General features: G+C 44.9%; 1 protein-coding gene across 2 annotated transcripts in view; it reads left to right on the top strand.

The window, feature by feature from the left end:
• Positions 1-2,690: 2,690 nt before the first annotated feature.
• The window catches only part of LOC147711696 (uncharacterized), a 116,212-nt gene continuing 92,052 nt past the window's right edge, over positions 2,691-26,850 (top strand). Inside the window, exon 1 of one of the 2 annotated variants that reach the window (XM_086922410.1) lies at positions 2,691-2,720. Coding sequence is in view for 1 of the 2 variants with exons in the window: in XM_086922409.1 (XP_086778535.1) it covers positions 2,733-2,744 (12 nt within the window). In the remaining variant the exon portion in view is untranslated. Of the gene's footprint in view, positions 2,745-26,850 lie in introns of both variants that reach the window. The other variant, XM_086922409.1, reaches the window with a different exon arrangement.

The following is a 26,850-nucleotide window of genomic DNA, read 5'->3' as shown; positions in this document are numbered from 1 at the left end:
TATAACTAAAATTATTGGAATTATATATATAAATTACCTTATATATAGACAACATTTTACTATATCATTACTTAACTTACTTTAAAACATCACTTTTACATATCGATATTTTTGACTATCGATATTTTAAGCTTCGATATTACTGATTTCGAAATTCATGTCTTCGATAATATTGACACACACATAAATCGATATTTTCTACAACGATATTTTGGTTGTCGATATTTCTAACCATCGACTTTTAGGACTCGATAATATGGTACTTCGACATTAACAACTCGATATTTAGACTGCCTACCGTGCAAATCACCGTAGAAATTTGCAGCAATATTCCAAAGAGGTGTGCAAATCACCGTTGAAGAGTACAGGAAAGCGTTAAAGTAGATATAGAGTTGAAAGTATTTAAATCCCAAAGTTCGCGTTGAATCCACGAAGAAAACAACGTGGTTGCTTGGAAACACGAAGCTATTGCTTCAAACTACATCAAGATGGCCGCCGTGAGCGTGTAGTCATGCGCGATGACGTGCGCGATGACGCTCGTGTCCCAGGATGCACTGCGAATGATCGGCAGTGAAAACGAACACAGAGTGCTCGAGACAGAAGCTCGAGGTGAGTTCTCTGAAATGTTTATTTCCAAAACGAGCGGTTTATTTCCAAAACGAGCGATGGTTCAAAGGAGCAAGCCAAAGTATTTTTAATTAATAAATGTGAAAACCGCTCGATGCATGCGGTCGAGTAGAGATTAGATGATGAAGAAGCAGATGCTTGAAATAGAGATGAGAATCCAAAAGAAACTTAAATAGGCTCACTTACGTTTTAGTAGAAATGTCAATGTCCGGAAGTTTCTTTAGAAGTTTCACTGGAGTATAGATGAGGTTTCTCACCGCAAATGAAGTTCTTTTGAGTTGGCAAAAGTAAATTTTGCATAAAATTGAAGACAAGGAGAAATAAGTGAACGCTGTCTTCATAAATCCACTGCTCCCAACGTCGCTAATAATTGTGTAGTAATGGAGACTACACTGGAAGTAGGTTCAAGTAGATTTATTCACAAGAAGAACAGCTTGACAACCACAGGTAGCAGGAAATGTCTTCATACCCTCAGCCAGGCAGTAACTGTTACAATCAAGGGAAAACACTCAAAGCCCCACAGACCATTCTAAATGACATGAAGAGATTCCAGATGACAGAGGGTCATGGAATGACATGGGAAGATTCTAGATGACACACTGATAAGGGCTGTTACCCCAAAACCGGTCCCAGGATGCATGTTTTCGGTCCAGGGAAGACCTTACTTGGCAATTCGGGCTAGACTGTTCCCAGGAGGAACAGGGTCAAGGTTGATTTGCATATGACTGGGTCTGAACTGGGATGGCGAAGTCAGCAGATTCAACCCAGATCTGTAACTGGTGGTAAGTGTTTGAAAAGTTTCAGCTTTCCATTCATCATCTCCTTGTATTTGCTTTATTGAGTGACGATGTACATTCGAAATGTACTAAGGATTACTGATTGATAGAACAAATGTGAACATGCACTAAGGATTATTGAGCAATTGGACAAACCTACACTTGCAGATAGAATTTCTGAGTGAGAGAAATCTGAACATGTATAATTGTGGAAATACTTGCCATATTATTGAGATTCTGAACATGATGTCAGCCACCCCTGCATCTTGACATAAACATAATAACTGTAATTCTTGACATATTGTGCACGAACATGACTCAGTGGTTCAGGTTTGCATTGTCATAATATTGTAAATGTCAGGTGTTTTATAACAATAATACAACTGCTATCTCAGTCTCAACCTGTAGGATTAGTGTTAGATGCCTGCACTCACTGACACATTCATCAATGTACACACCCATTTATCTATCCATCCACACACTCACCTATTAATTATGGACTCACTCAATTACTCAGTCACTAAGTCAGTCTCTCACTGACTCACTCCCCATCCAAGCAACTACACACACAAACTTGCCAAACATTGAAGAATCACTTTCATGTATAAAATAGCTTGACGTAATGGCTTTGCTACTGCTTGATTGTCTTGTTTCCGTTGTAAAATCATTTGTGTCTTGTTGCATATGCTGAGGATGAGCTAACGCCTTTTCAAAGGTGACATCTACTGACTTTGCCAATGCTTCCCATTCTTAATCCTTTTTTAGCCCTCCTTGAGTCTTTTTAAACTATATCTTCAGGTTAACATAGTTCAAAGCCAACATGCTCTCATTCTTTTTTTGTTTTAATGCGGCATATGCTTGCAATGAAAGAATGACCATTGCCCCAGCTTATCAAGGCTTTGCCAGTGGGGATTTTACATAGTTTCAGCTTTAAAAGGACATGTCTGAGTCAAAGAACATATGAAAACCACACCTGACTCAAGTCAAAGCCAAATGTACACGGGTTCCAAAGCTGATCAAGTTTAGGCTTTATGATGTTGATTTATTTCTGTCTCTTGCTTCTGGAAGGAAGGAAGTAAAAGGCTCGGTGCTTCCCCACAGCCAGCGTTTGTGTACAAAAGGTGCAAGTGGAGCTTCCTCATGACGTGGCGTCTACAAGGATGAGATCCAAGAATGCTAGATATTCCAAGACGGTAGTTGACATAAAATAGGGCGGGGGCGAGCGGTCGCAAAATATCTAATATATAAACCGAGGATTCGTACACTCGGCCTCGCTGTTCGCAAAGTGAAGCCTTCCGCCAAGGAAGTACTAAAACAGTAAGTGGATACATGTTTGACAGGGTAAGTCCTCTTATGCCAAGATTCCCAGATCTTAAAGCATCATATGTAGCATTTAGAATGCGCATTTTCTTTCTTTGGTTTCTTTATTAGGGTTGGGTCTTTAATGGCGTGCTTTGACGTTTTTAGTAAAGAGTAGTGTTTTGTGTTATTTTATATTCTGTGAATGCCTCCACAGAAGGACTTTTAGTTTTTGTGTCTTTGTGGGACTTTGCCAATAGTCAAGAAACGAGATACAGAAAGAGTACACTGTGACTTCATTCCTGGCCAGCCAGACACACATCCTTGAATATCATGTGCCATTTTAAAGAGTTTTGGGAGGGAAAAGTCCCTGGTATGGCGACGGACATGTGCCTCTGCCCTGATTACCCCAGCTGCAATTAAATCTGGATCCATGGTGCTGATCTGTCGTCATGGACTTTCACGGATCATGTGCGTTTGCCATGACCTATGTGTGGTATCCTGCTCTTCTTGATATGAATTACTTTCTTTGTATTCCGTGCCCTGCTGCTCAGTCTGTGGGAGGGGTGTCATAGAATGTTCATGTGTGCCTGGTTGAGTGAAAGTCAGTTGGAGTGTGTGGGCTGAGCACTGGAATGCTGCTCCCTTTGGGGTTGTTCACCTGCTTCTTCTACCTTACTACAAACAAATTCTGAAACCAATGACTCCTTCTTGAACTGAAGAATAAACTTCCATCTTGATTCATCATCAACTCTGCCTTCACTTCTTATGATTTTACACTAGGCATATCCTATGGATTGCAGTCTTGTTGCAACGGGGGTGCAACAAATGTGCCACCGTCATCAATAGTATTTGGCTACAGTCCTTAGCATAGAGTTCGGTAGCACATACAAATTTTTGGCAGTATACCTTGTTTTAGCAATGAAGATCAGCCGTGTGGTATTTTTACCTGTGGCATTGGAGTGGGACCCACTCATTTAATGTTCCACTGCTGTGTGCTTAATTTAACCCTAGGATACAAGGTGTTGGCAGGTAGCACTGTGCAGCTCACATGCGTGCGTGCACTTGCTATGAAGCATGTATGCCTGTGAGTGGTATAACACATTGAGGCCTGCGGATTTCATATTGGAAGCCAATGGTCTTAAAGAAGTCATGTGGAGGTGGAGTAGCCCTCAGACGGATTAGTGGATTGCTACATTCCTGGGAGCAAGGTGGGGCACACAAGGGAAGAAGGAAGAAGGAGGCTTTCCGGTGCACTTCAAAGGGCTCTTTGATGCTGGAAAGGTCACTGGTCAGTGGGGCCTGGGCACATCTTAGGAAGGAGATAGGGCTAAGAGAATCATAAAGAATAGGGCTGGGGGTCTTTGCAAACCCTTTGATAGACATATATCAGAGAGACTGACATCCAGGTGTGATCCTATAGTCACTTCAATGGCCGGTGTTGTGAGACTATCAAGTTTGGAGTTGCTCCTGTTGTGGTAGACTTCTTTCTGGACAAAGGACAGGATGGAGAAGTGGGCACTTCAAAGTTAGAGCTAGTGTTGCCCATGTGTCACACAAGGTGATGTAACACAACGCAAGCCCTTAACTGGGATTTACTTAGCTACACAAAACCACCTTGAATGGCTCTGCGTGGTTTTGTAAATCCAATGTAATGCTCGACAGTGTATTTCACTGCTTTGCATTACCTTTCAGCAGGGATTCATTCTGTGAGTGGAATGTAGGCATTTCCATAAATCCAACCACGTATTTTAGTGCATTTCCAGATTTACAAAGAGCTGTAAACTAGGACACGTGTCAAATTGTACGCCTCTCAGACCGAGGCTTATAGAGAGGAAATACCTTTATTTTTGCTCTTTACTGCCTTTTTCAATGTGTGATGCATTCCATATCATACATAGATAAAGGAAAATACCTTTAAGGATTGTTTTTGTGCAGCAAGGTTTCCCTTCCTCCACAAAAAATTCTACTCATAACTCATGCACCTTTGCACCATGGTGCAAGGGGACTCGCATTGAGCTAGGCAGCACAGAGTGTACCAACACAAGGAGGCATCAGAAATGCACCATATCTTTGTAAATATGGCACATAGCTAATTTTATGGAGCAAGATAGCCTTGAAGCAGTGAAAAACGAAAATGGCTGTAATTCACTACCAGAGCATGTCACCTGCACAAGTACATGCTCTACCTTTCACATACACTGCACCTTGCCCAGGGGTGTACCTTGGGCCTTCCATAGGGGTTTCCAATGTGCACAGAAAGGGAAGGGTTAGGCCTGGCCATTGGGGACACTAGTCCGGTCAGCATGGCAGTTAGCAACTGCACACAGGCCTGAGACACCATTTTAGTGCTACTCATGTGGGGGGCACAATCAGTGCTGTAGGCCCACTAGTTGCATTTGAATCACTAGCCCCAGCACACTCAGTGCACTTTACTAGGGACTTACTGTTCAAACAAATATGCCAATCATGGATAACCAATCACAATAATTTACCCAGGGAGCACTTGCCCTGTGACACTGATCAGCAGTGGCAAAGTGTCCAAAGCATCTAAACCAGAAAAACCAAAATCCCGCACAGCGTCAATAAATACAGGAGGTAGAGGCAAAAAAGTCAGGGAAAACCACACCAAGGATGCCATGTCTAACACATGTCCCTCCAGCTGAAAGCGGGGAGTACTACCCACCCTCTTGGGAGTTCTCATCACTAAAGCGGAAAAACCTGGACAGACCATCAGCGTTGGCGTGTTCTGTACCAGGGCGGTGTTCCACCGTAAAGTCCATTCCCTGTAGGGAGATGGACAACCTCAACAGTTTTGGGTTCCCACCCCTCATTTCATTAACGATCTGAGGGGCCTGTGGTGTGTCTGAACCCGGAAGTGAGTCCCAGTCAAGTAGGGCCTCAGTTTCTTCAGAGCCCAGACCACAGCAAAAGCTTCCCTTTCAATCGCACTCCACCTTTTTTCCCTGGAAAGTAGCCTCCTACTAATGAAAGCTATAGGTTGGTCCAAGCCCTCGTCTTTCAGTTATGAGAGTACCACTCTCACACCATGCTCTGAAGCATCAGCCTGCACTACAAATTCACTGAAGTAATCAGGTGCCTTGAGCACAGGTTCTGTGCACAGGGAAGTCTTCAGGGCATCAAAAGCAGTTTGACAGGCATCGGTCCAATTCACTCTCCTGGGCTGTTTCTTGAAGTCAGCTCAGTCAAGGGGGCAACAATGGTACCATATCCCTTGACAAATCTTCGGTAGTACCTGGTGAGACCTAGTTAGGCTCTCATCTCTGTCTGGGTCTTGGTGGGCTCCCAAGCCAGATGGTACCAATCTTTGCCTGTAGGGGTGCCACCTGGCTGCTCCCTACCTGGTGTCCCAAGTATACCACAGATCCCTGCCCTATCTGGCACTTGCTGGCCTTGATAGTGAAGCCTTCCCTTTGCAGAGCCTTCAACACTTCGCAGAGGAGTTGCAAGTGTTCCTCTCATGCGGAGCTGGACACCGCAATATCATCCAGCTAAGCAGCGCTGAATCCCTCCAGCCCGGACAGTACCTGGTTGACCACTCTCTGGAACTTGGCAGGGGCATTCTTCAACCCAAAGGGCATGACACGGAACTGGAAGTGCCCCTCTGTCAAAAACGCAGACCTCTCCTTGGCCCCCTTAGTTAAGGCAATATGCCAGTACCCATATGTTAAGTCAAACGTACTGAGGTACTGGGCAGTGGCCAACCGATCCACAAGCTCATCGGATGGGGTGTGCTTTAGTTTTTGTGACCGCATTGGGCCCACGGTAGTCCACACAAAACCGGAGTTCTGGAGTGGCACCGGACGAAGCACCATTTGGTACTAAGACCACTGGGCTAGCCCAGGGGCTGCTGGAGGGCTCAATTACCCCTAGCTTCAACATCTTGGAAACCTCTTCCTTGATGCTGGCCCTGACCTTGTCAGCTACCCTGTCGGATTTCAGCTTCACAGGTAGACTATCTCCAATGGTCACATCATGGACGCACCAATTGGTGACTCTTGGGGTCAGGGAGAACAGGGAGGCAAAGTGACCCAAGATCTGGCGACAGTCCCTCTGCTGTTCCGGGGTCAGGCTGTGTGGGAGGACCACTCCATTCACTGACCCATCTTTGTCCTTGGCTGACAGGAGGGCAGGAAGAGTGTCACTACCCTCTTCCAACCCTTCATCTGTAGCAAGAAGCATTGTCACATCAGACCTCTCAAAATGGGGTTTGAGGCGGTTCACATGTAGGACCCTTAAGGGTTGCCTGGGAGTCTGCAAGTTAACCAGGTAGGTTACATCTCTCTTGCGCTCCACCACCTCGTATGGCCCAGTCCACTTCTCTTGGAGCGCACAAGGCTCCACTGGTGCCATCACCTTCTGCCCAGGTTGAAATTCGTCCAGAGTGGCATTCTGGTCGTACCATCTTTTCATTTCTTCCTGGCTAGCTTCCAGGTTCTCCTGAGCGAGTTTTCTGAAGCATTGTGTCTGGTTGCGGAAGGACAGCATGTAGCTGAACACATCCTGGGGAGTCCTAACAGCAGATTTCTCCCAACCCTCCTTCACTAGATCGAGAGGCCCTCTCACAGGGTGGCTGTTCAGGAGTTCAAAGGGACTGAACCCTAAGGACTTCTGTGACACCTCCCTGTAGGTGAATAACAGGCATGGTAAAAAGACGTCCCACTTCCATCTCTTGGGCTCTGCAAGGCCCATTATCATACCTTTCAGAGTTCTGCTGAATCTCTCAACCAACTTGTTTCCTTGAGATTGGTAAGGAGTGGAGAACTTATAAGTTACACCATACTCCTCCCACAAAGAATTCATGAACCTAGAGATGAAATTTGTACCCCGGTCGGAGACCACCTCTCTAGGGAGCCCCAGACAGGTGAAGATACCCATCAATGCACACTCCACCACGGGGCAGTGATTGTCCGGAGAGGGACAGTTTCTGGGTACCGGGTGGCGTGGTCCACCAAGACCAGGATTAACCTTTTGGCTAAGGCTGTCTTGGGGTCCAGTGGCCCCATAATGTCGATACCCACCCACTCAAAAGGGGTACTCACCATAGGAAAGGGTTGGAGGGGTGCCTTGCACTTGCCACCACTCTTGCCACTTGCTTGACACGTCATGCAAGTCCTACAAAAGGTACTAACGTGCTTCTTCATCTGGGGCCAGAAGAATTGGGTGACAAGTCTTTGGAAGGTCTTGTCTTGCCCCAGATGTCCCGCGAGAGGCATGTCATGAACTAGACCCATTAGGAAGGCCCTGAACCACTCGGGTACCACCAGCACATGGGCTGCACCAGGCTCAGCGACCTTAGGCTCACTATAAAGCAACCCATCCTCCTAGTAAATGAGATGATCCTTGGACTCTCCAACTGCTGCCTGGTCTGCAGCCTGCTGCCGCACAATGAGAAAACGGCTTTCCACCTATGCCTTGCAGAGCTCCTCCCTGGAGGGGCCCCCTTTTTGCTGCTAATGGGTCAGCTCAGGTAGGTCCCCCAATTCGGCCACCTGTTCCCTGGTAGGCTCCAGGGCATCCCCCTCAGGTTCTGCTCCTTCCTGGCCAGTGAGAATGGCGGGCGGGTTTCCCCTGCCCCTTCTCTCCCTGGCAGGCACCTAGGCCACTGTTTCAGGCTCTAGGTCAACAATAAAAACACGGTATGTGGTTACACCAATTACTGTAGGTCAAGTACAAATACAAGTTCAAATCCTCACCGCTGACCACCAATGTTAGATCTGGGGGTCTCTAGTTAGCAGAGGTAGGTACCAATGTCTGAATAGGGACCCTTACTTCTAGTTAGGGCAAGGGGGATACACTCTTATAACCTCTGCTCACCCCCTTGGTAGCTTGGCACGAGCAGACAGGCTTATCGAAGGCAATGTGTTAAGTATGTGTACCAACACTCACAGTAACACAGTGAAAACACTACAAATGGACCCCACACCAGTTTAGAAAAATAATGTATCTTTATCTAAACTACACAAGACCAAAACAACAAAAATCCAACATACACAGTTCAAGAATATGATTTAAAAAATGTTCTAGGGTTTGCGTCAAAATAATCCACAGTTGCGTCACTTTCAGCCCAAAGTACCTGTAGATGCGACAAAAGTTCCTAGCGGCAACTGCAGCATCGAAAAAAAAACGATGCGTCACTCCTGAGACCCTGGGGAGGTGATGCGAAAACCTAGCTGCACGCAGCTGGCGTGTTGCGATGAATCGGAACTGCATGCAAAGCGATGCAATACCTTGTGTGGATTTTGGGGTGCAGGTTCTCCGGTAGAAAAGTCTTGCACAGGCAGGATGCGACGATCTTTGGAAGGCGACGATCTTTGGGGCATCGTCGATGCGCAGCGTTGCTCCTCTTCTGCCGCGGCCCCTCGATGTGATGGCGTTGGACTCTTTGATGATGTTCGCAGCGACGTAATGGGGTCTGCAAGCAAGCGGTGCTAGGGTTCTTCAGAGCGATGACAGGCTCTGCAATGATAGTCGCAGAGACAGGAATCTTCCCGCACCGGGGTGATGCGCTCTGCAAGCGAATGATGCATAGATTCTTGCCGCGGCAACAGGGGCTGCAACGATATTCATGGCAAGAGGAATTTTCTCGCACTGTCGACGATGCGCTCCGCAAGCAAGCAATGCGGGCAAAATTGTAGATCTTCTTTCCTTCTTCTTTTCCAGCTCCCCAAACAGCAGCCAACAACCTCCAGAGTCCCCACAAATGGATCAAGCACTCTAGGAAGGGCAGAACTCCCTCATCAGAGTTCAGGAGGGAAGCTGGGGGTGAAGTCCTTTTGTTCCTGGGACTTCTTAACAGAAGGCAGCTCTCCTCTGCCTTGGAGCTCTCTTTAAGCAAGGGGACACATCACCAGCAAAGTCCTTCCAATCTCCTTGGCAGAATAGCAGCTGTAGGTCAGCCCACAAACACACAGCAGGACAGTCCTTCCTCTTCAGTTGTACAGCGTTTCTCTTTGGCAGAGGTTCCTCTTTGATTCCAGGATGATCTAATTTTCTAAAGTCTGGGTATCCCTTTTTATTCCAAAATTCTCTTTGTTCTCTGAGGGCAGAGAGGCCTTGGCCTAGTCCAAACCAGTTCTGGTCAGTCCTGAAGCACTCTGTTTACATAGCTCCTTCTTTCCTTTAAGAGAGAGGGTCAGGGTCGTCATCCGCCCAGCAGGAGGTGGAGCCAGCATTGTGAAAGGCAGCACAGCCCTATTCAGGCCCAGGTGCTATCCTCTCCCACCACTCAAGAGGCAGATGAAGCTATTCAGCCTAGGACTGACTCACTCAGCTCCTTGAAGCCAACCCAGTCCCTGTCACTCACAAACCAGACAGGTAATTCACAAACAGGCCAAGGCACCCAGAAAGGTCAGACAAGAAAACAGCCACTTTCTAAAAGTGCTGTTTTCAAACACAGGATTTAAAAACTATCTTTGATAAAAGATGTGTTATTAAATTCTGAGTTCAGGGATACCAGAATTTAATTTTCTATCCTGCTCCTATGGGAAGATATGCAGGTAAACATAATACACAGCAATCCCCATTATAGCCTATGGGCAGGATAGCCTTTCAATTTTGAAAAACGAAATTGGCAATATTTCACTATCAGAGCATGTAACCTACATTAGTACATGCTCTACCTTTCACATACACTGCCTGCCCAGGGTGGTACCTTGGGCCTTCCATAGGGGTGTCCAATGTGCACAGAAAGGGAAGGGTTAGGCCTTACCAGTGGGGACGCTGGTCAGGTCAGCACGGCAGTTAGCAACTGCACACAGGCACTGCGGTGGCAGGCCTGAGACACCATATGGGGCTACTCATGTGGGGGGGCACAATCAGTGCTGCAATTTATGAGGCTGCGTCTTGGCATGTGGGAAACAAAAGATTTAATCCCAGCATGGAAGGATAAAAGTGATAACCGAGACTGCAGACTTTGTGGATACAAATACGAATCGATTCAACATATTTTTTGTGTATGCCCGAAGTTACTAAAAGAACGGAAGTCACTAATAAAAGCACTACTGAATAGTATGAACATAGGAACGTGCAGGAAAGCCGTAATCACCTGGCTTGACCAGGCCTCAATCCCTCTAGTATGCAGGGGGGTGAAACTTTTAAATGTGTATTTAAAGGAAATTGGCTGAAACTCCGTGGAGATCGCAATAGACTGTCATAAAGACAAGAACTCCCAAATTTCCATTTTAAACAAAATTTTAAATAATTGATGTACATTACTATGTTTTAGATCAACCGTGTAAAAATTCTACTAATGATTTTACGTGTTTATATAAGTATGCACTAGTACTATTATAAATGTCATTGGTGTAATGGTTTTTGTTTTTAAAAGACTAACTCACTCAAATAAATAAATTTTGAAATCTTTAAATCTGTGCTGCAGGCCCACTAGTAGCATTTGAATCGCCAGCCCCGGCACACTCAGTGCACTTTACTAGGGACTTACTGGTCAAACAAATATGCCAATCATGGATAACCAATCACAATCACAATTTACCCAGGGAGCGCTTGCACTTTGACACTGATCAGCAGTGGCAAAGTTCCCAAAGCATCTAAACCAGCATGCCTGCTGCAAAGAACGTGTTCCATTCACATCATAAAGTGCATATAATATAAACAGGTCAATGGTTTACCACTTTTGTCAGAGATCCTTTTGTTACTTGCAGTTTATAAGTTAAAATCCTAATATAGAGCAGTGAGCTAAGAAGTGCCGTTAAAGAGCTGCATGCAAACTGCAAGGAAAATATTTGAGCTATATATTTTTTGCCCAGTATTTTGTTGTCCTAATGTAACAATAGGGTTTCATTTGGGTAGAAATCAGTTCTTATTATTAAAGAAAACCCCTAGCAATGCTGTTACTTTTTAAATCCAGAATTTGTGCTTTTCCAGTCCATTGACTCTTAAACTATACTGCCTACCCTTCCAGTGTGGATGAAATGTGACTGCTACTCCTTGTAAGCCTTTTCCTTAAGTAGCATTTCCTATATACTGATTTACACAGCGATAATTGGTTGTCTCTGTGCAATGCGTGTGTGATGTAAAGTTTTCTGACATCTTAAACTGGTATGAGTTTTTCTATAAAACTACATTAATCTAAGAGACAGTGGTTATGGAGACTTGAGGGGCACTAGCAAATGGTGGTACGGAGGGAATCTGTGGTGGAAGTAGTCATTGGGGAGGCACCAAAAAACATTGTCACACAGGGCGCCACCAGTGCTAAAGCTGCCGTTTCCACGTGGCTTGCTTAGCTTGCTGTGCCTGACTCAAAATGGTTTCATGCACCTCACTGAGGTGCACACAGAAAGAGATTTACTATTTGGAATTTTAAAGTGAATCATGAATAATGTAATTTTCGAGGCACTGCGGGCATGTATTATTACGAAAGCCCGATTTGTAAAATCCACCAATATGTTCCATTATTTTTAGTTTAGGTTTAGGGACTGGGACCTGAGCATACTGAGGGCAGTGTTGGGATGTTTATAAATGCATTTAAAATTAAAAATATTTAAAATATTAAAATATTTTAAATATTTTAAAGGTGGTAAAACATCCTTGAAGCTCAAGTAATACAACTCCTGTAAAGACAAAGACAACATTGCCTTACAAAGGTGGTAAATGTAACAGTACACTCTCATATGTGGAGGACAATTTGTGTGTCATACGATTATCCTGTGAGAATGGCACACAGATCATTATCAATTTTAAGAGGCTACAAGCATGTGTTTTAGCAATCTCCATAGTCCCCTAGCTCCTATACAACAGTGGAAAGGGATATCACTTTTTATAATTAAACAGATCTTGATCCTAGTTAACAAAAGTATCAATGGAGTGACTCCCTCGAGTCCATAAGCCTGAGAGATGATCCTAGATGACTCCTGCAAAAAAGTGTATTATTATTTTTGGTGGAAGTTGCACATCGAGTCCGCCCATTCAGTCCACCAGGATGTTTTGCTTTTCAATATCCAGTTTTAGACGGTAACTGTTGGTGAGTCTCGCTACCTGAGCCTCACTCACCGTACTTGGACTGTGAATGTGTTGGGGTGGGTGACTACAATGTCAATGAATGTCATGATATGTGCAGGTCCAACAATGACAATATCAGCATATGCAATGTGAGCAAACGTTATAGCCTGTGTGCCACACAACCTCAACAATGACCGTCAATGCAATGTCTACTGTAACTTGTGCTTGCACAGCAGAACCGACATCAGCAATAATGAGACCATGTATGTCATAATCTATGTTTGTATCATAATATTAGTGTTGCTAATAAGAACAATGTCACTGTTCGTTCTGACCAAAGCAAACCTAACCTCGACAACACCAGTAAGAACAATGTCAATGTACAAGAGGACAACTGTACATGTAATGTTGATGTTGTTAAAAAATATATAAGTGGCTGACATATTATTCTTAGGAATTCCAATGAACTTACACCATTGTTGTTGGACCTACCCAAGCTGACCTCCCCATCAACCCCAAATCAGAGATACGTAGCCAGGCCGGTCCTGTGACCCTTGTCATGCTTATCGAGTAATAGGTCACAGGTGGGGTCCCCCACAAATTACAGGCAAAGAAGAACCCAGGGAAAACCCTGATCTACTCCACAGATAAATAGTTGCACCACAAACAAGACTTAGGTAATTTGCCCCATTAAAATCAGTTTGGCCAAAGGCTCGCGTTCCCCAGAAATACGACAAAGCTAGATACTACATTTAGATAGCTACACTGAACCAATCAGAACACAACATGCATCCCACACATAGCGATCACGCGCTCCTCATACCGGACACATGGACACATATACACTGGCCCACATAAGCTCTTCCCGATGTAAGCAAATTTAGGATAAGGTGCCTAAGCACAAGACTATTGTTATTGATGCTTCATATAGAATCTCTGAAATTGAGATCAGTTGTTTTTTTCCGATTTTTATTCAGATGAACAGGAGTAGGTATTGCAGAGGAAAAATGTACAAGGTGCACCTGAGAGTGGAAATGTTTTGTTCAGTGTATTGTAGGAATATTGCAGGAATGTTCAGGAAGCTCTAGTATAGAGCAAATTATTATTTTGTTGGAAATAAGGTGGTTTTGAAAGACTCACAGTTAGTAACAGTGGGAAGGTATCAGGCAGTGATAGCTGGGGCATAGCTGTTTCCAGCTCTTCACAAAGACAACTTGATTGTGCTATTTTAGATTGTTCAAGAATGCAATGAGGAAGGGTTCAGACAAGGGTGAGAGATGATGTGGCAATCTAGGATTTGCTAGAGGTGGCATTCTTCTAGAACTTGTCACCCCCACTTATAAACTCTTGAACTACATAGAGACACAGAAGAAGACCCTGGACCTGGAAGACGAAGAATCATGGACAGTTGAAAGGAGATGCCACCTGAAGCCCTGCAAAATTCGCGATTCCTTAATTTTGCATCAGCATTTAAGGAATCGCAAATTTCGAATCCTTAAATGCTATGTATGAAGCACCCAAGTTTTGCAATTTCTCATTAAGAAATCGCAAATTACCACCAACTTGAAGTTGGTTGTAATTTGCGATTTCTTTCACAACTGCACTTTTTGCCATTTGTGAAGGTGCCATGTGGCGCACATACATGCCCGCAGGGCATGTATGTGTGCCATATGCACACACATGTAAATTTCTGGGGTGCACCAGGGTGTCCTTATGACACCCTTGCACCCTTGAAATGATTCTCAATTTGTGATTCTCAAATTGCGAATCACAAATTGAGAATAACTTCGCATTCATTCCTATTGGTCTCCTGGCCCATAGAAATGAATGGGAAAGTATTCCTTAATTGCGAATTCGCAATTTGCTAATCGCAAATAAGGAATATTAAGAAATCGCAAAATATTGTGATTTTTTACATACATCCCTTTTTGCAATTCCCAAATAGCGATTTCAAAAAAATCGCTATTTGAGAATCGCAAATGAGGGTGTTGATACATATGGCCCATAGTACATAGGATGCATCGCAAATTGCATTTCTGCTTGGAAATCAGTTGATGTCCAAATAGCGTATCTCTGGTTTATGAATGGGAGTAGTACATCGGGGCTAAAATATTTAGGAGACATTACTGCTTTCAACAAAGACTATTCTACCAAAGTGCAGAGTTTCAGTGTGGCTATCTTCTACTTCATATCGTATTAACATGAGAGACTTTCACAGGAAGTACCAGACACCATGGCCACCACTGTCTCCTGAGCTCTGTGTTGCAAAACCGTTATAGCCAGGGAGTCACCGCCACTAAGTGGCCGGCTATGTGAATAGAGTAAAGTGGTACTAAATTCCTGTGTTTTCACTGACAGCTACAGTGATTGAAAGCACAGATCCGCAAAACTATACATAGCAGTCAAAAACCCAAACAAGGAGCCCAACCTAGATCCCAGTGTTGGTCTAAGTTCACCCTGACAATGACAAAGCACTCATAGATAAAGTAAAGCAGGTGCTCGAGTTGATGCTCAAATTCAGTTACACAATCATTAATCACCCCAAACTTGGGGTGATTAATGATTGTGTAACTTAATTTGACCTTCAACTCGAGCACCTGCTTTACTTTATCTATTAGTGCTTCCTGTTGAAGCTGACTTTGTAGCTATTTTAGAATGGCGCTGGCAGCTTGCCGGCGCCATTCTAAGTGGGGCTGAGGGCAGAAGGGCACAAAGTGGGACAGAGGGCAGACGGGGACAAAAAACGAGTTAGGCAGAGGGCAGAAGGGCACAGAAACGAGCGGGGCAGAGGGCAGAAAGGGACAAAAACGAGTGGGGCAGAGGGCAGAAGAGCACAAAAACGAGTGGGACAGAGGGCAGAAACGAGTGGGGCAGAGGGCAAAAGACCACAAAACCGAGTTGGGCAGAGGGCAGAAGAGCACAAAAACGAGTGGGGCAGAGGGCAAAAGGGCAAAAACACGAGTGAGACAGAGGGCAGAAAGGCACAAAAACGAGTCGTACAGACGGCAGAAGGGCATAAAAAACTAGAGGATGGCAGTGATGAACCAGAGGGCGCATTGCGGTCTCGCACAAATTAACCCCGCGAACAAGCAAAGTTCCCCCCAAAAGCGCCCCGCGAACATGCAAAAATAAAAAAATGCGCAAATTCGCACAAATTCGCGAATTTTGCGGATCGCGAATTCGCAAATCCGCAAATTCCCGGATCGCGAATTCAAAAAATTCGCCCATACTTATTCTCTATTGTCTGTAGTGTTCTAAGGAGTTGCTTGATTATTCCAGCTTAGAGGATGTTCCCATAGTGCACCTTGCAGGTGACTATGGCAAGAGTGACAGTTGCTTGGAAGCCAGTGAAGAGCTTCCTCACATCTTCAGGGTGTGGAAGCAGGATCTGGTAACGGCATTAACTTGTGGTCATATTCAGTTTGCTGTCAATGATTATTTTGAGCTTCCTGACATGGGTTCTGGACAATATGTGTCCAAGTTTGGCCGGCAAATAGTTAGAGTTCCACAGTGAGGTGTTGCCAAAGATCACTACTTCTGTCTTGTCAATCTACTTGAGACTGTTAGCTTTCATCCAGTTAGCGACTTCGGTCATGCAGGTAGTGAACTTATTTCTTTTTTTATGGGTCTTGTCCAAGAGGAAGAATATGAGTTGCCTTACCCTCCCACCTCTTCAAAACAAGGTCTGAATCAGGAATGGGGATCTAAATTAATCTCCTTCTAACTACAGCCTCCAACTCCTTCCAACACATGGCAACTTCCGACCCAATTCCTTTTTTCTATAGGTGAGGAAGGAGCAGGTAATGGGAGGGAATTAGGTGCAACACAGCTTCTTAAGTCTTCTTTCCCACAATTCCTCTAAAATACGCCAATAGAACAAAAGAACCAGTCTGAGGGGATTAGAAGCGGCTTAAATTGGATTGTTGATGCTGCCTCACTTTTCATTCCCTCTTTCTTGGTTCAGTCCTTGTTGTTATTGACTGAGAGGTGGGAGGATTTGAAAGACTGGTAGAGGTGGAAGGGACTGGATGGAGAGGATCAAAGTAGTGGGTGAGAGAGCGCATGGATAGGCATCAGGCTCAATGAGGTTGGCAAGGGAGCCACATATTCAATTATTGTCTGGAGCACAAACCAAATTCTAGTAAATCCAGCCAATCTAGTGGCCACAATTGTGCAAAGGTTTTTTGTGCTGGGCATCTTTTCCTACTGTCGCTTCCATTGTAATAGTTGATGCAGCTAGATGTTGTATGGATTTCTTTTCTTAGCATAAGAAAATATCCAAACAGCATCTGTCTTCTTGCTAGGGTACAGGCATGCAGCCGCTTCATCTCACAGCTATTCTCATGCACGCTAGATGCTGTTTGGAGTTTTACACAGCCTGCCAAAATAGACAATGTTTCCTATGTTTGTGCTTTATTCCTACTTTCAGTTTGAGGGAGAAAACAGGATTTCCAAAATAAATGAATTGATGAAGAAACAAATAGTGATTGTTGGACTTGGGCCTTTTTGGCAGGTTCACCCCTGAACTTGCCCTGGAATTCCAATCGAAGCTCATGTTAGATGTGTTCACATCTAACATGGGCTTCAATTGGAATTCATAGAGCATATTATCAAGGCCATTATCGCCGCTTTATCGGCAGTTTCCTGCCGATAAAAGCGGCGATAATGTATCGCCTGTCCTTGATAATATGCCCCACAATTTCCAGGCTTCAAGCTTCTGGCACATAAGTTGCAATAGAGCACACTACTGCTGAAGCACACAAAACAGATCTGTTGTGGGGGTTGGGTTCAGGCAGTTGTTGATTGGGTGTTTTGTTTCCATTTCTGAAATCACCGCTCCAGTCAGAGCCAAATGCAGGCTCATCAACCTTGCCTGGAATGAAATCCGACTCACTGAAAGTTTGTATCATTATATGTCTTTTTTTGGCGAAGCAAGAGAGACAAACTTGGAACTTTTGTATTTTCCAGTCTCCTTCAGCTGAAAAACGGTTAGGGATTAATGATCCAGCCCCTGCGCTTCCCATTTCATTGCCCCCATGATGGACTGTCAGTCACAGAATCTGCCAGTATGTATCCAACCTTTTCTGCTTTTTATTCCTTGTCCTTCTCACCCCTTTAATCGGAGGGGATGCAACAAACGACATGCTGCGCACCGGCTAGGCCAACACAAAAGGTGTTTTTGCATCCAACACATTTAATTAGCACCGTAAAGGTGCATTTGAGTTATGGGGTTCTCTGGTGAATGCTTTCAAGGTATGAGGTCCAGACAGCTTCAGCTATGCATTCCACATTGACAACTCCGGTAGCTCAGCAATTGTCGAGACCGATTGGCTTTGCAAATGCTTGTTCTCTACTGGGTATGCCCCGCTTACTACAATTCTGGTCACAGTTTAATTTATTTCACTGCCTGCACCTTGTCCAGAGTGTTAATGTATGGTGTGGGCCTGTCTACAGGGTCGGATTGCTAAGGCAGGCACTCGGGCACTGGCCGAGGGGCAGTTATGCAAGTCCCAGCTGTGGACTGCTTTTTTGGGCAGCCTGGAAGGCCAATTTGGGTGGTGTCTGTGTTGTTCGGATGCCGCCAGCGGCCTAGTGAGTGCCTGGGTGGCTTTCAGGAGGAAGATGGGCACCCATTACTTTCATTTTATCAATGGCAGAGGTGTCACTCCCTTTCTCTTGCTTGGCCAGCCCATTAATCGATGCATATCGAGCGGGGGCAGGTGGTCTGAACAGAAGTGGCCTCACTTGTTTTCAGGTGTGTGTCACCAGTGTGTCTTAATCTGTGCATTTTATTTTATCTGAGTAAAGTTAAGAAACATGTCTCTGACAGAGCCCCCCTTCTTTCTTATAAACCTCGCCGAAGCAGTGTTTAGAAAGGCAATATGCAAATATGGGCCACTTTTATTTAACATGCCCGAGACAATTTTTAATCCGAATCCACAGATCAAAGCTGTTAATTTTAAATGCCTTTGGTCACCTTATTGTTAGAGGAGCTTTCAGTGATTGCCCAACCACCTTCCTCAAAGAGAATTTGAGCCTTCCCATGACAAATCAAAACTCAGTACTAGAAGTTACACAGACTTGAAATGTAGCTTTGAAACATGCTCTGATAATTTAACTTCTGGAAGAAAAACATCATATCTGCATTAATTAGTCAGCATTAATTAGCTGGCTGGCGAAATTGTACTTTTGGGGTAATATTCTCAAGGACTTATCGCCGAGTTATCAGCACTTTATCTCAGCCAAAGTGGTGATAAACTTACACCCCATTCACAAGCTGGTGCTAACAGTCAATATCACAAGTTTCCATGTGACAGCAGCCACAAAAAACATCACCACAGATGACACCGGCAACTAACGCTAATGAAAGGCAGAGTAGGAGTTCCGTGCAAAAAGCAGCAAAAACACCGCATCACAACATTCTCAAAGACCAGCCAGATCTGCGATAAGATCACAAAACAGGTGATGAGGCACGTTAGCAGCAGGGATTTAACACCTGCTATTACCTGGTGTAAAGTCAGACGACAACCTGCACCATAAAAGGGAGCCCAGCCCAGAGCCACGCTTGAAGAACAACAGATGCCATGGAGCCAACGATCATGCAGCTCGGACACCCAAGAGGGCCACAACACCCACTGTCACCACCCCCAGGCCCCCCCACCCCCGGGACCTCTGTGTTGTGTCGTGCACCATGTCATGTATTTTGACTGCTGTCATGCTGTCGGTCATGCAGTGTCACTTGCATTGTCAGTGTGGCTCAAAGAGCCGCTGCTTTGCTGGATTCAGCAAATGTACATGGGTAGGTTGTGGGATTGGTGACATGGAGGGGGGCCGCTTTGTGCACATAGTGGACTGGGGCCTACTTGGTGTTTCTATGTGTGCTGCAGTGTGCCAAGGGTATCAGAGACATGGTCCACAATCATTGTGGGTGTGCAGTGTGCTACACATGATTGTGCATTTGTGCAATTGTGCCTATCTCCCTCCGTCCCCCCAGTCACTGGTCGTTACTCACCCTATTGCTGTTGGGTCAGGTCATAACGAGCTGTGTCTGGGCTCCCAACTCCTTGCACCGTCTCCACACTGCTGACTGTGGCCACCATTTCCTCCAGCTCATTCAAGATCTCCTGTGGAGCAGGAATCCCACCTCCAGTCGCTTTTGCTGCCTTCCTGTTGGCAGCAAGTTTCTGTTTGGTTTGGCTTTGCACATCATGCCAGCGCCTCTTGACCTCCTCCATTGACCTCAATAACACTCCGAATGCATTCACGTAGTTCACAATGAACTGCCTTATTTCCGTTTGTGTTGCCAATGACGCAGTGGAGGTGACGAACAGTTGTTGGAAGTTTTCTATAGCCTCCGTAACGATGATACGGTCTTCCTGCAGATTGAACCCCGTCTTCCTCTTCTCCTTGCCCTTCCCCGAACAGGGGGTTCCTGGCTGGTCCTCCATTGGGCTTGTGGGGTTGTGGTTGTCCTCTCCACTCTGTCCTGGTGCATGGTGCTATGCAGTTTGATTTGGTTTTGGTGGTTTTTTTTGTTGCTTTTATAGTGAATTTTACCGCATGACGTCTGGGAATTGCTGGCCTGTCGCTGGTTGTCGCTGATTTTTGTATCGCGATTTGGGGCATCGCAACTTTTTCCGTGTTTGCATTTTTTTCAGCGTCGCGTTAATTTGTACGTGGCTATTTGGTGCGTTATCGTGATACTATTGCATGGCGCTGCAGAGTTGGGAATACAACGTTAACACAGTGTTATTTTGTTGCTATAGACTGCGATGTGCAAAGTTGCGTTAAGCTAATTTTGCAATAATTATACAACGTTCTTCAGAATATCCCCCTTGATGTATTTCCAAGTCCGTTACATACAGAAAAAGGCGAGATCTCGTGCTTCAGGAATGGAAGGATTTAATGGAGCCCTGACTCGGCCCACCATCCATTTTGCCACTCTAGCTACTCCATGGTGGTCTGCAAGCCTGGGAGCAGCCATCATCCAGTGCGGCCCCCCCTAATCAAGTCGGGCCACTTGCAGTGAGGAGCTGGTTTGAACATTGGGTGGGATTTTGGCTTTCAGTCCTGCCCTGGCCCCTGAAATTATTGAATAGGGCTACCCTACTCTTGTTCAGATTCAGCACCAGAAAGTCTTTTCTGTCAGCTAAGTATACGAATTCAATTGAGAAGTCATATTGCCACGAGGAACTACAACGAAATTAGGGGCATATTACCAAGGGCCTTATCGCCACTTTAGCAGAAATTTTTCCCGCTAAAGCGGTAATAATTTTATCGCCCTATTACCTAGCTGTCGCTAACGCCAGTTAGCGACAGCCTTTAGGAGATAGCGATCTTCTTGAGGCCCACTTTGCATGTCAGCGATAATTATCGATAATGACATGCAAAGTGGGCGTGCCAAGATGTTAGCGACTGGAAACAGTCGCTAACATCGCTATCTCCTATTACCTACTTTTGGAAATAATCGCGCTAAGCGCAATTATCTCCAAAAGCTAACGCCTGCCCAGAGCAGTTCTTAGCCATGTTATCCAATGGAAGGTGGATAACATGGCTAAGAGCATTGTCACGATAATACATGAATATCGCAGATTTTTCAGCAGTATTCATGCATTTCCCACGATTTTTACCGCTTTTGAGATAAACCTTGATAATATCAAGGTATCTCAGCGGTAAAAATCGTCGGAGCGCGGCGATATTATTATACCCGCTAACCAAGCTTAGCGATAATTATCGCTATTGCTTGGTAATATGCCCCTTATTTACATTAAAAGTATTTTACCATTTGACTTCTCTTTTATGAAGCACCAGTGTCGTGCGCTTTTCAAAATGAAAGAACTAGCGTTGTAACTCCCACCATGTGAAACGGCAAATTAAGTAACAGCATACATACTTAGCTATCGGAGCTTCATCCTTGTGTTATATTATATCCTCAGTCAGTTGATGAAAATGTTCTAACACATCGGGATTAGAATTAGCGAGATTCGTAAAATACCCACGAGAGGGCGATCTAACACTGACGTTCAAAGCTCGAGTGGAATCGTTTTAGTCACCTATGCCTAGATTATGAGCATCATGCTAAACTGTGCCTTCCCACACGGGTGTAAAACAGGGCCCTGAAGCACAGAGGGGCGTCCACTCTCCAAAGCGTCTCTGTGAGGTGCTAGGGAAAAGAAACAGTGCTACGAAGTATTGTGTGTCTTTCCCAAATCTTTTTATTCCCAGCCTCTTCAAAATTCAAGATGGGCAAAATGGAGCCTCCCTTGCTGTGAGGGGGATTTTAGTGCCGTGAGACCTGGCAGATTTGCACACCTTTTGTTAACACAATTGCTTCGATTATAACATCATATAAAATAATTGGTACCATGTCTCAGGCATTTTTGTTTGTCTCTCCTATGGCTGACAAACTCATTTTAAAGGTGGGAGTTTTGGTGTAGTTTTCTAGTGCTCAATCCCTTCTTGACTGCATGAAACTCCCCAGTTAGTTGGCCCCTGCTCACTTCCAGGCCTCCTCAAGGCAATTCATGCAGTTAGGGCACAGGGTCAAGTCTGATTTGCATATGGCTGGTTCCAAACTGGAATGGCATGGTGAGCAAAAAAACCGATGGATTTAGGCCCAGGTCTCTGTACATAAATTGTCCTTTATGCATTTGTAACCCCTAGTGGGCCCGGTGCTCTCCATGCCACTGGAGTCAAGCAATCCTGGCGGATGTGGGCTGAAAGCCCAAAACCGGTCATAGGATGCTTGTTTCCAGTCCAGGGAGGACTTGGCCTGTGGAGGAGTGTGGCTCAATGGTTAGAGCGGCAGACCTTGATGCAGAGTTCTGGCCAGGGACCAGGGTTCGATTCCTGCCTCGGCGGGTCTCTGACTCATAAATTCCGCTGACTGGATATTCTCGCCTCAGTGCCTATTCTAATCATGGGTCCCACGCTGCAACTCTGGGCAATAGCTTGCTTAGCCTCCACAACGGCCCCCTACAGCGCTGGGGATGCCTGGTTGCACCCCGGGGATGCCCAGGAGTGGACATTTCATGAGGAAAAGCCAGGACGGGTTCCCTAGCGGTATGAGTACAGCGCCAGGACACACTGCTTGCCGGGGTATCAGTGCGCTTTACAAATACGTCTACATTTACATTTACAGTTCGGGCTGGACTGTTCCCATTGGGCGCAGGGTCAAGACTGATTTGCATATGGCTGGGTCCAAACTGGAATGGCATGTTGAGCAAAGAAACAATGGATTTAGGCCCAGATCTCTGTACTGGGGTGAATGTATGACACTGTTCTGCATTCTGTCCATCAACTGTTCTTTTTGCGTTACTTTCATGTGTGACATCATATGCATATCAGAAGGGCAGGGAGAGATTCCAAAGACCCTCCCTAGTCTTTCCCCAGATCGAGCTAATTAATGCATCTATTGTAAAGTCTAAGGGCAGCTATTATGTCATGTTCGTTTATTCCTATTTGTAAAGTGAATAATCACCCACTAGTGTATTCTGGTGCTGAGCAGGTGTGTGTGCCTAGTCCTGCCTATGGTAGGATGGTTAATTGTAAAGCCAGGTCTTCAACTTCTTGGGAGTTCAAGAAAAGAGGATGTGGAGTGGGAAGCCGTTCCACGCTTTAGAAGCGATGCAAGAGAATGCTTGTCCTCCTGATCTTATTCTCAAGTCAAAAACCACTTTATTCGATTAGTTAAAATCGTAAAAGTATTCTACACATATATCAGACAATTCAGACACGTTTAAATCAATTAATACAGTATTAAACATGACGTAGAGTTTAAAAAACAGTTTAAAAAAGAATATTTACACCAAATTCATTTCAGTTTGCGCTCAACAGTACAGTAGACAGGAATTAATTATCTATCCTCGATTGTAAATCCAATCTTGACCTTAATCTCTTACTTCTGACAGATGCAGCCAGGAAACTAGCAGTGCAATACATAATTACAGGAGAATTCATCATCTGTAAAAATAACAGTGCGGGCTTGTACTGCGTGAAACCCATCTCCTTCAGGATTGGTTTTAGATATCGAATACGAGGTTCACAGTAAAAAGAGCAAAAAAACAAAAAATGCGCATTATCCTGGGTGGAGAAACCGTCACATTTGCATGGGGACGACTCCTCAAGCTTACACCAGTCTTTCTCGTCCCACAGGACCGTATAAATTTGATTGAAGCGGAACTTGGTCAGTAACCACCTATGAAAGAAATTAGTGACCACTGCCAGGTAAAGAGCCAGCTCAAAAGATGAGGTTATCATTACATGTGCCCTCGCGGAGGGTTTGCATAGCTCATCCGCTTCTCGCTCGGCAACACGTAACCTGATAAAGTTAGTCTTCACCCACATTAGATCAGCTTTACACAGGGATTCTGGACTATCGAAGATCTCAGGGCGTCCCAGCTTCGCGGCCAAGGACTCAACATAGGACAACCACTGGATATCCCTCCTGTGGTCTAAATTAAGACAGTCTTTAATGATCCTGTGGTTAAGGCTAAGGTTCGAATTTAGCCAGAGCTTGATCCACATCAGGAGCGGAGCTAGATTTATTGTGTCTAGAATATAGCCCAGGCCTAGCTCAAGGTGTAGGGAATGAGTAGCAGTTGACTGAGGTAGTCCCAGCAAAGAACGAAGAAATTTATTTTCCTCTGTCTGGATACATTTAGAATTAGCATATCCCCAGACTGCAGCCCCGTATCTGGCAATCGCGCCAGTCTTGGCTTTGTAGATGGCCAAGATAGCCTCGATAGGTTTTCCCCCTAGTCTCTTTGCGAACCCCAGGATTGCAGAGGATGAACTTCTCACCGCGTTTGCTTTTGATGTTAACTGCGGTGACCAAGTACCCCTTTGATCAAAAATGACCCCCAAATAGGTAAAAACTTTAACACTTGTGATAACCTCGCCGTCACAGAAGAAGGTTTTTTCTTTAAATTTGCTACAACCTGCTGACATAGTGTGGGATTTGCTCTTATTAACCACCAAGTCAAGACTAGACATGAAGTTTCCAAATGAATCAAGTAACTTTTGCAGGGCAATTGGGGCCCTGGCTATTAGCACTGCATCATCGGCATAGAGGAGCACCGGGATTGGTGCGCCCCCCCATGCTCGGGATGTCCTGGGTGGCTGCCTTAAGTCATCCTCCAAAGAGTTCATGTATAACGTGAATAGCATTGAGGCCAAAATACAGCCCTGATGGACCCCTCTAGTTGATCTGAAACTTGCCGTACATTTCCCATCTGTTGTCATTCTAATGCAGGCTCTCAGATCTTTATGGAGCTCCGCCAGGAAATGTACCAAGGAGCTATCGAGGCCCAACTTCAGGAGCGTTGCCCACAGCCTAGATCTGTTAACAAGATCAAAGGCTGTGGACAAGTCCATGAAGCCTAGGAATATCGTTCCCCCTTTTGCCCTTGTATATTTGGAAATTATCAGGTGGAGATTGAGGCATTGATCCTCTGTACTCCTCCCTGACCTGAATCCGTATTGTGCCTCGGACAGAATATTATTCCCTTTGGCCCAAGAAGCTATTCTCGCCAGGACAACCTTCCCTAGAATTTTGACCGAGGAGTCCAGCAGAGATATAGGTCTATAGCATCTAGGGTCTCCTCTCTGCCCTTTTTTAAATATTGGAACTATTGTAGCTATGGACCAGGTATAAGGGGATCCCACTAATGCAGAAGCATTAAAAACTTTCGTTAAGATATTGGCCCAAAACAGCGGATTTGCCTTAAACATATCCGCTGGTAATCCATCGGGACCCGGGGCCTTTCGTCCAGCAGTGTCCTCTATTGCTCTGAGCACCTCAATTATATCAAAACTCACAGGCTCCAAGGGGGTATCAGGAGTAGGGACTACAAAGGGTTCAAGCTCCCTGTTGCTATCATAGATTTTTTCGAAATGGCTAAGCCAATCTGCCTCAGATATATTAAGTTCCATCACAGAGTTTTGGTCACCTGAAAATAAAGGAGTGTTAATAATTGACCAGAACTTTGCACTGTTTTTTAGAGTGGCTTTGTCCATAAGTTCTGCCCAGGCATCACTCTTTAGTTCGTTTTTACGCATTTTAATTGCCATAGAAAAATCCTTTCTTAGTTGTGTAACTAGGGCTTTGTCCCTTGGGCGAGTATTGAGTGCTTTCTTAAGGCGGTTATGAGCTTTACTGCAGTTGTTATCGAACCAGCCCTTCACCAGTTTCTGTATACCCCCCTGACCTTTAGCTGTGAGACTTATAGCCACAGACCGACAATCACCTTCAAAGGAGGATATAACCTTCTCGCTTCCGGCAAGGGGATTAGTACAAACATTCAGATCTGCAGCAGCCGAAGAGGATAAGCTTAAGAAAAAATCATCAGGGACAACCTTTTCCCATTTAATTCTTCTCCCCTGGTCCTTAACCTATAGTGACAGTGTAGCCTGGGGGGTAACAGATTTTAACAGCAAAGAGCTATTTACTAGCTCCAGCCCCACAGGTTTATGATCACTCATTGGCATAGCGATCACATTGTATGAAATCACATGTTTAAGGAAACCTAATGAAACAAAGATAAAATCAATTATCGAATCACTAGCCCTCCCCGTATAAGTGGCAACCCGTGTACTATTATCATAAAACTCTGGTTCGTACAAATCATTTTCCCGTAATAAATTTTTGAGCACCAAACCCTTCTGTGTATGTTCTAGTGAGGGGGGGAAACACTATCAGGCCCATCTTCATCTGTTAAAGCACAGTTTGAACATAAATGTACATTAAAATCGCCCATTAAAATGAATCGACAATTAGTGGTTTGTTTTTCCTTGTAGAGAGTTAAAAAATCTGCTAACCATGCAAGGTACACAGTTTCTGGGTGTCCGTTCGGTGCGTTGTAACAGTTTACAAGTAGCAGTTTACAGCCATCATCCAAATTTATCTCTAAGACAAGAAAATTGTGAGAGGCACAGTCAATCATGGTAATTTTGCCCTTGATGTTCACCGATACTAACGTCAAAAGGCCTCCTCTATTCCGGCCTGCTGGGGAGGGCAAGGCGGGTACAAAAAAGGAAGTATAACCATCTAGCCAATAATCACACTCCATGTCCCAGGTCTCTTGGATAGCGATGATGTCATAAAGCTTTACAAAGTTCAACCAGTTTGGGTCTCCCTTCTTTGACCGTAAACCAGCAATGTTCCAGG

Source organism: Lissotriton vulgaris, chromosome 5 (genome assembly GCF_964263255.1).
Source record: "Lissotriton vulgaris chromosome 5, aLisVul1.2, whole genome shotgun sequence".
Taxonomy (NCBI): domain Eukaryota; kingdom Metazoa; phylum Chordata; class Amphibia; order Caudata; family Salamandridae; genus Lissotriton; species Lissotriton vulgaris.
Note: the sequence above shows the minus strand (reverse complement) of the source record. Positions and strands in the feature narration are given on the sequence as shown.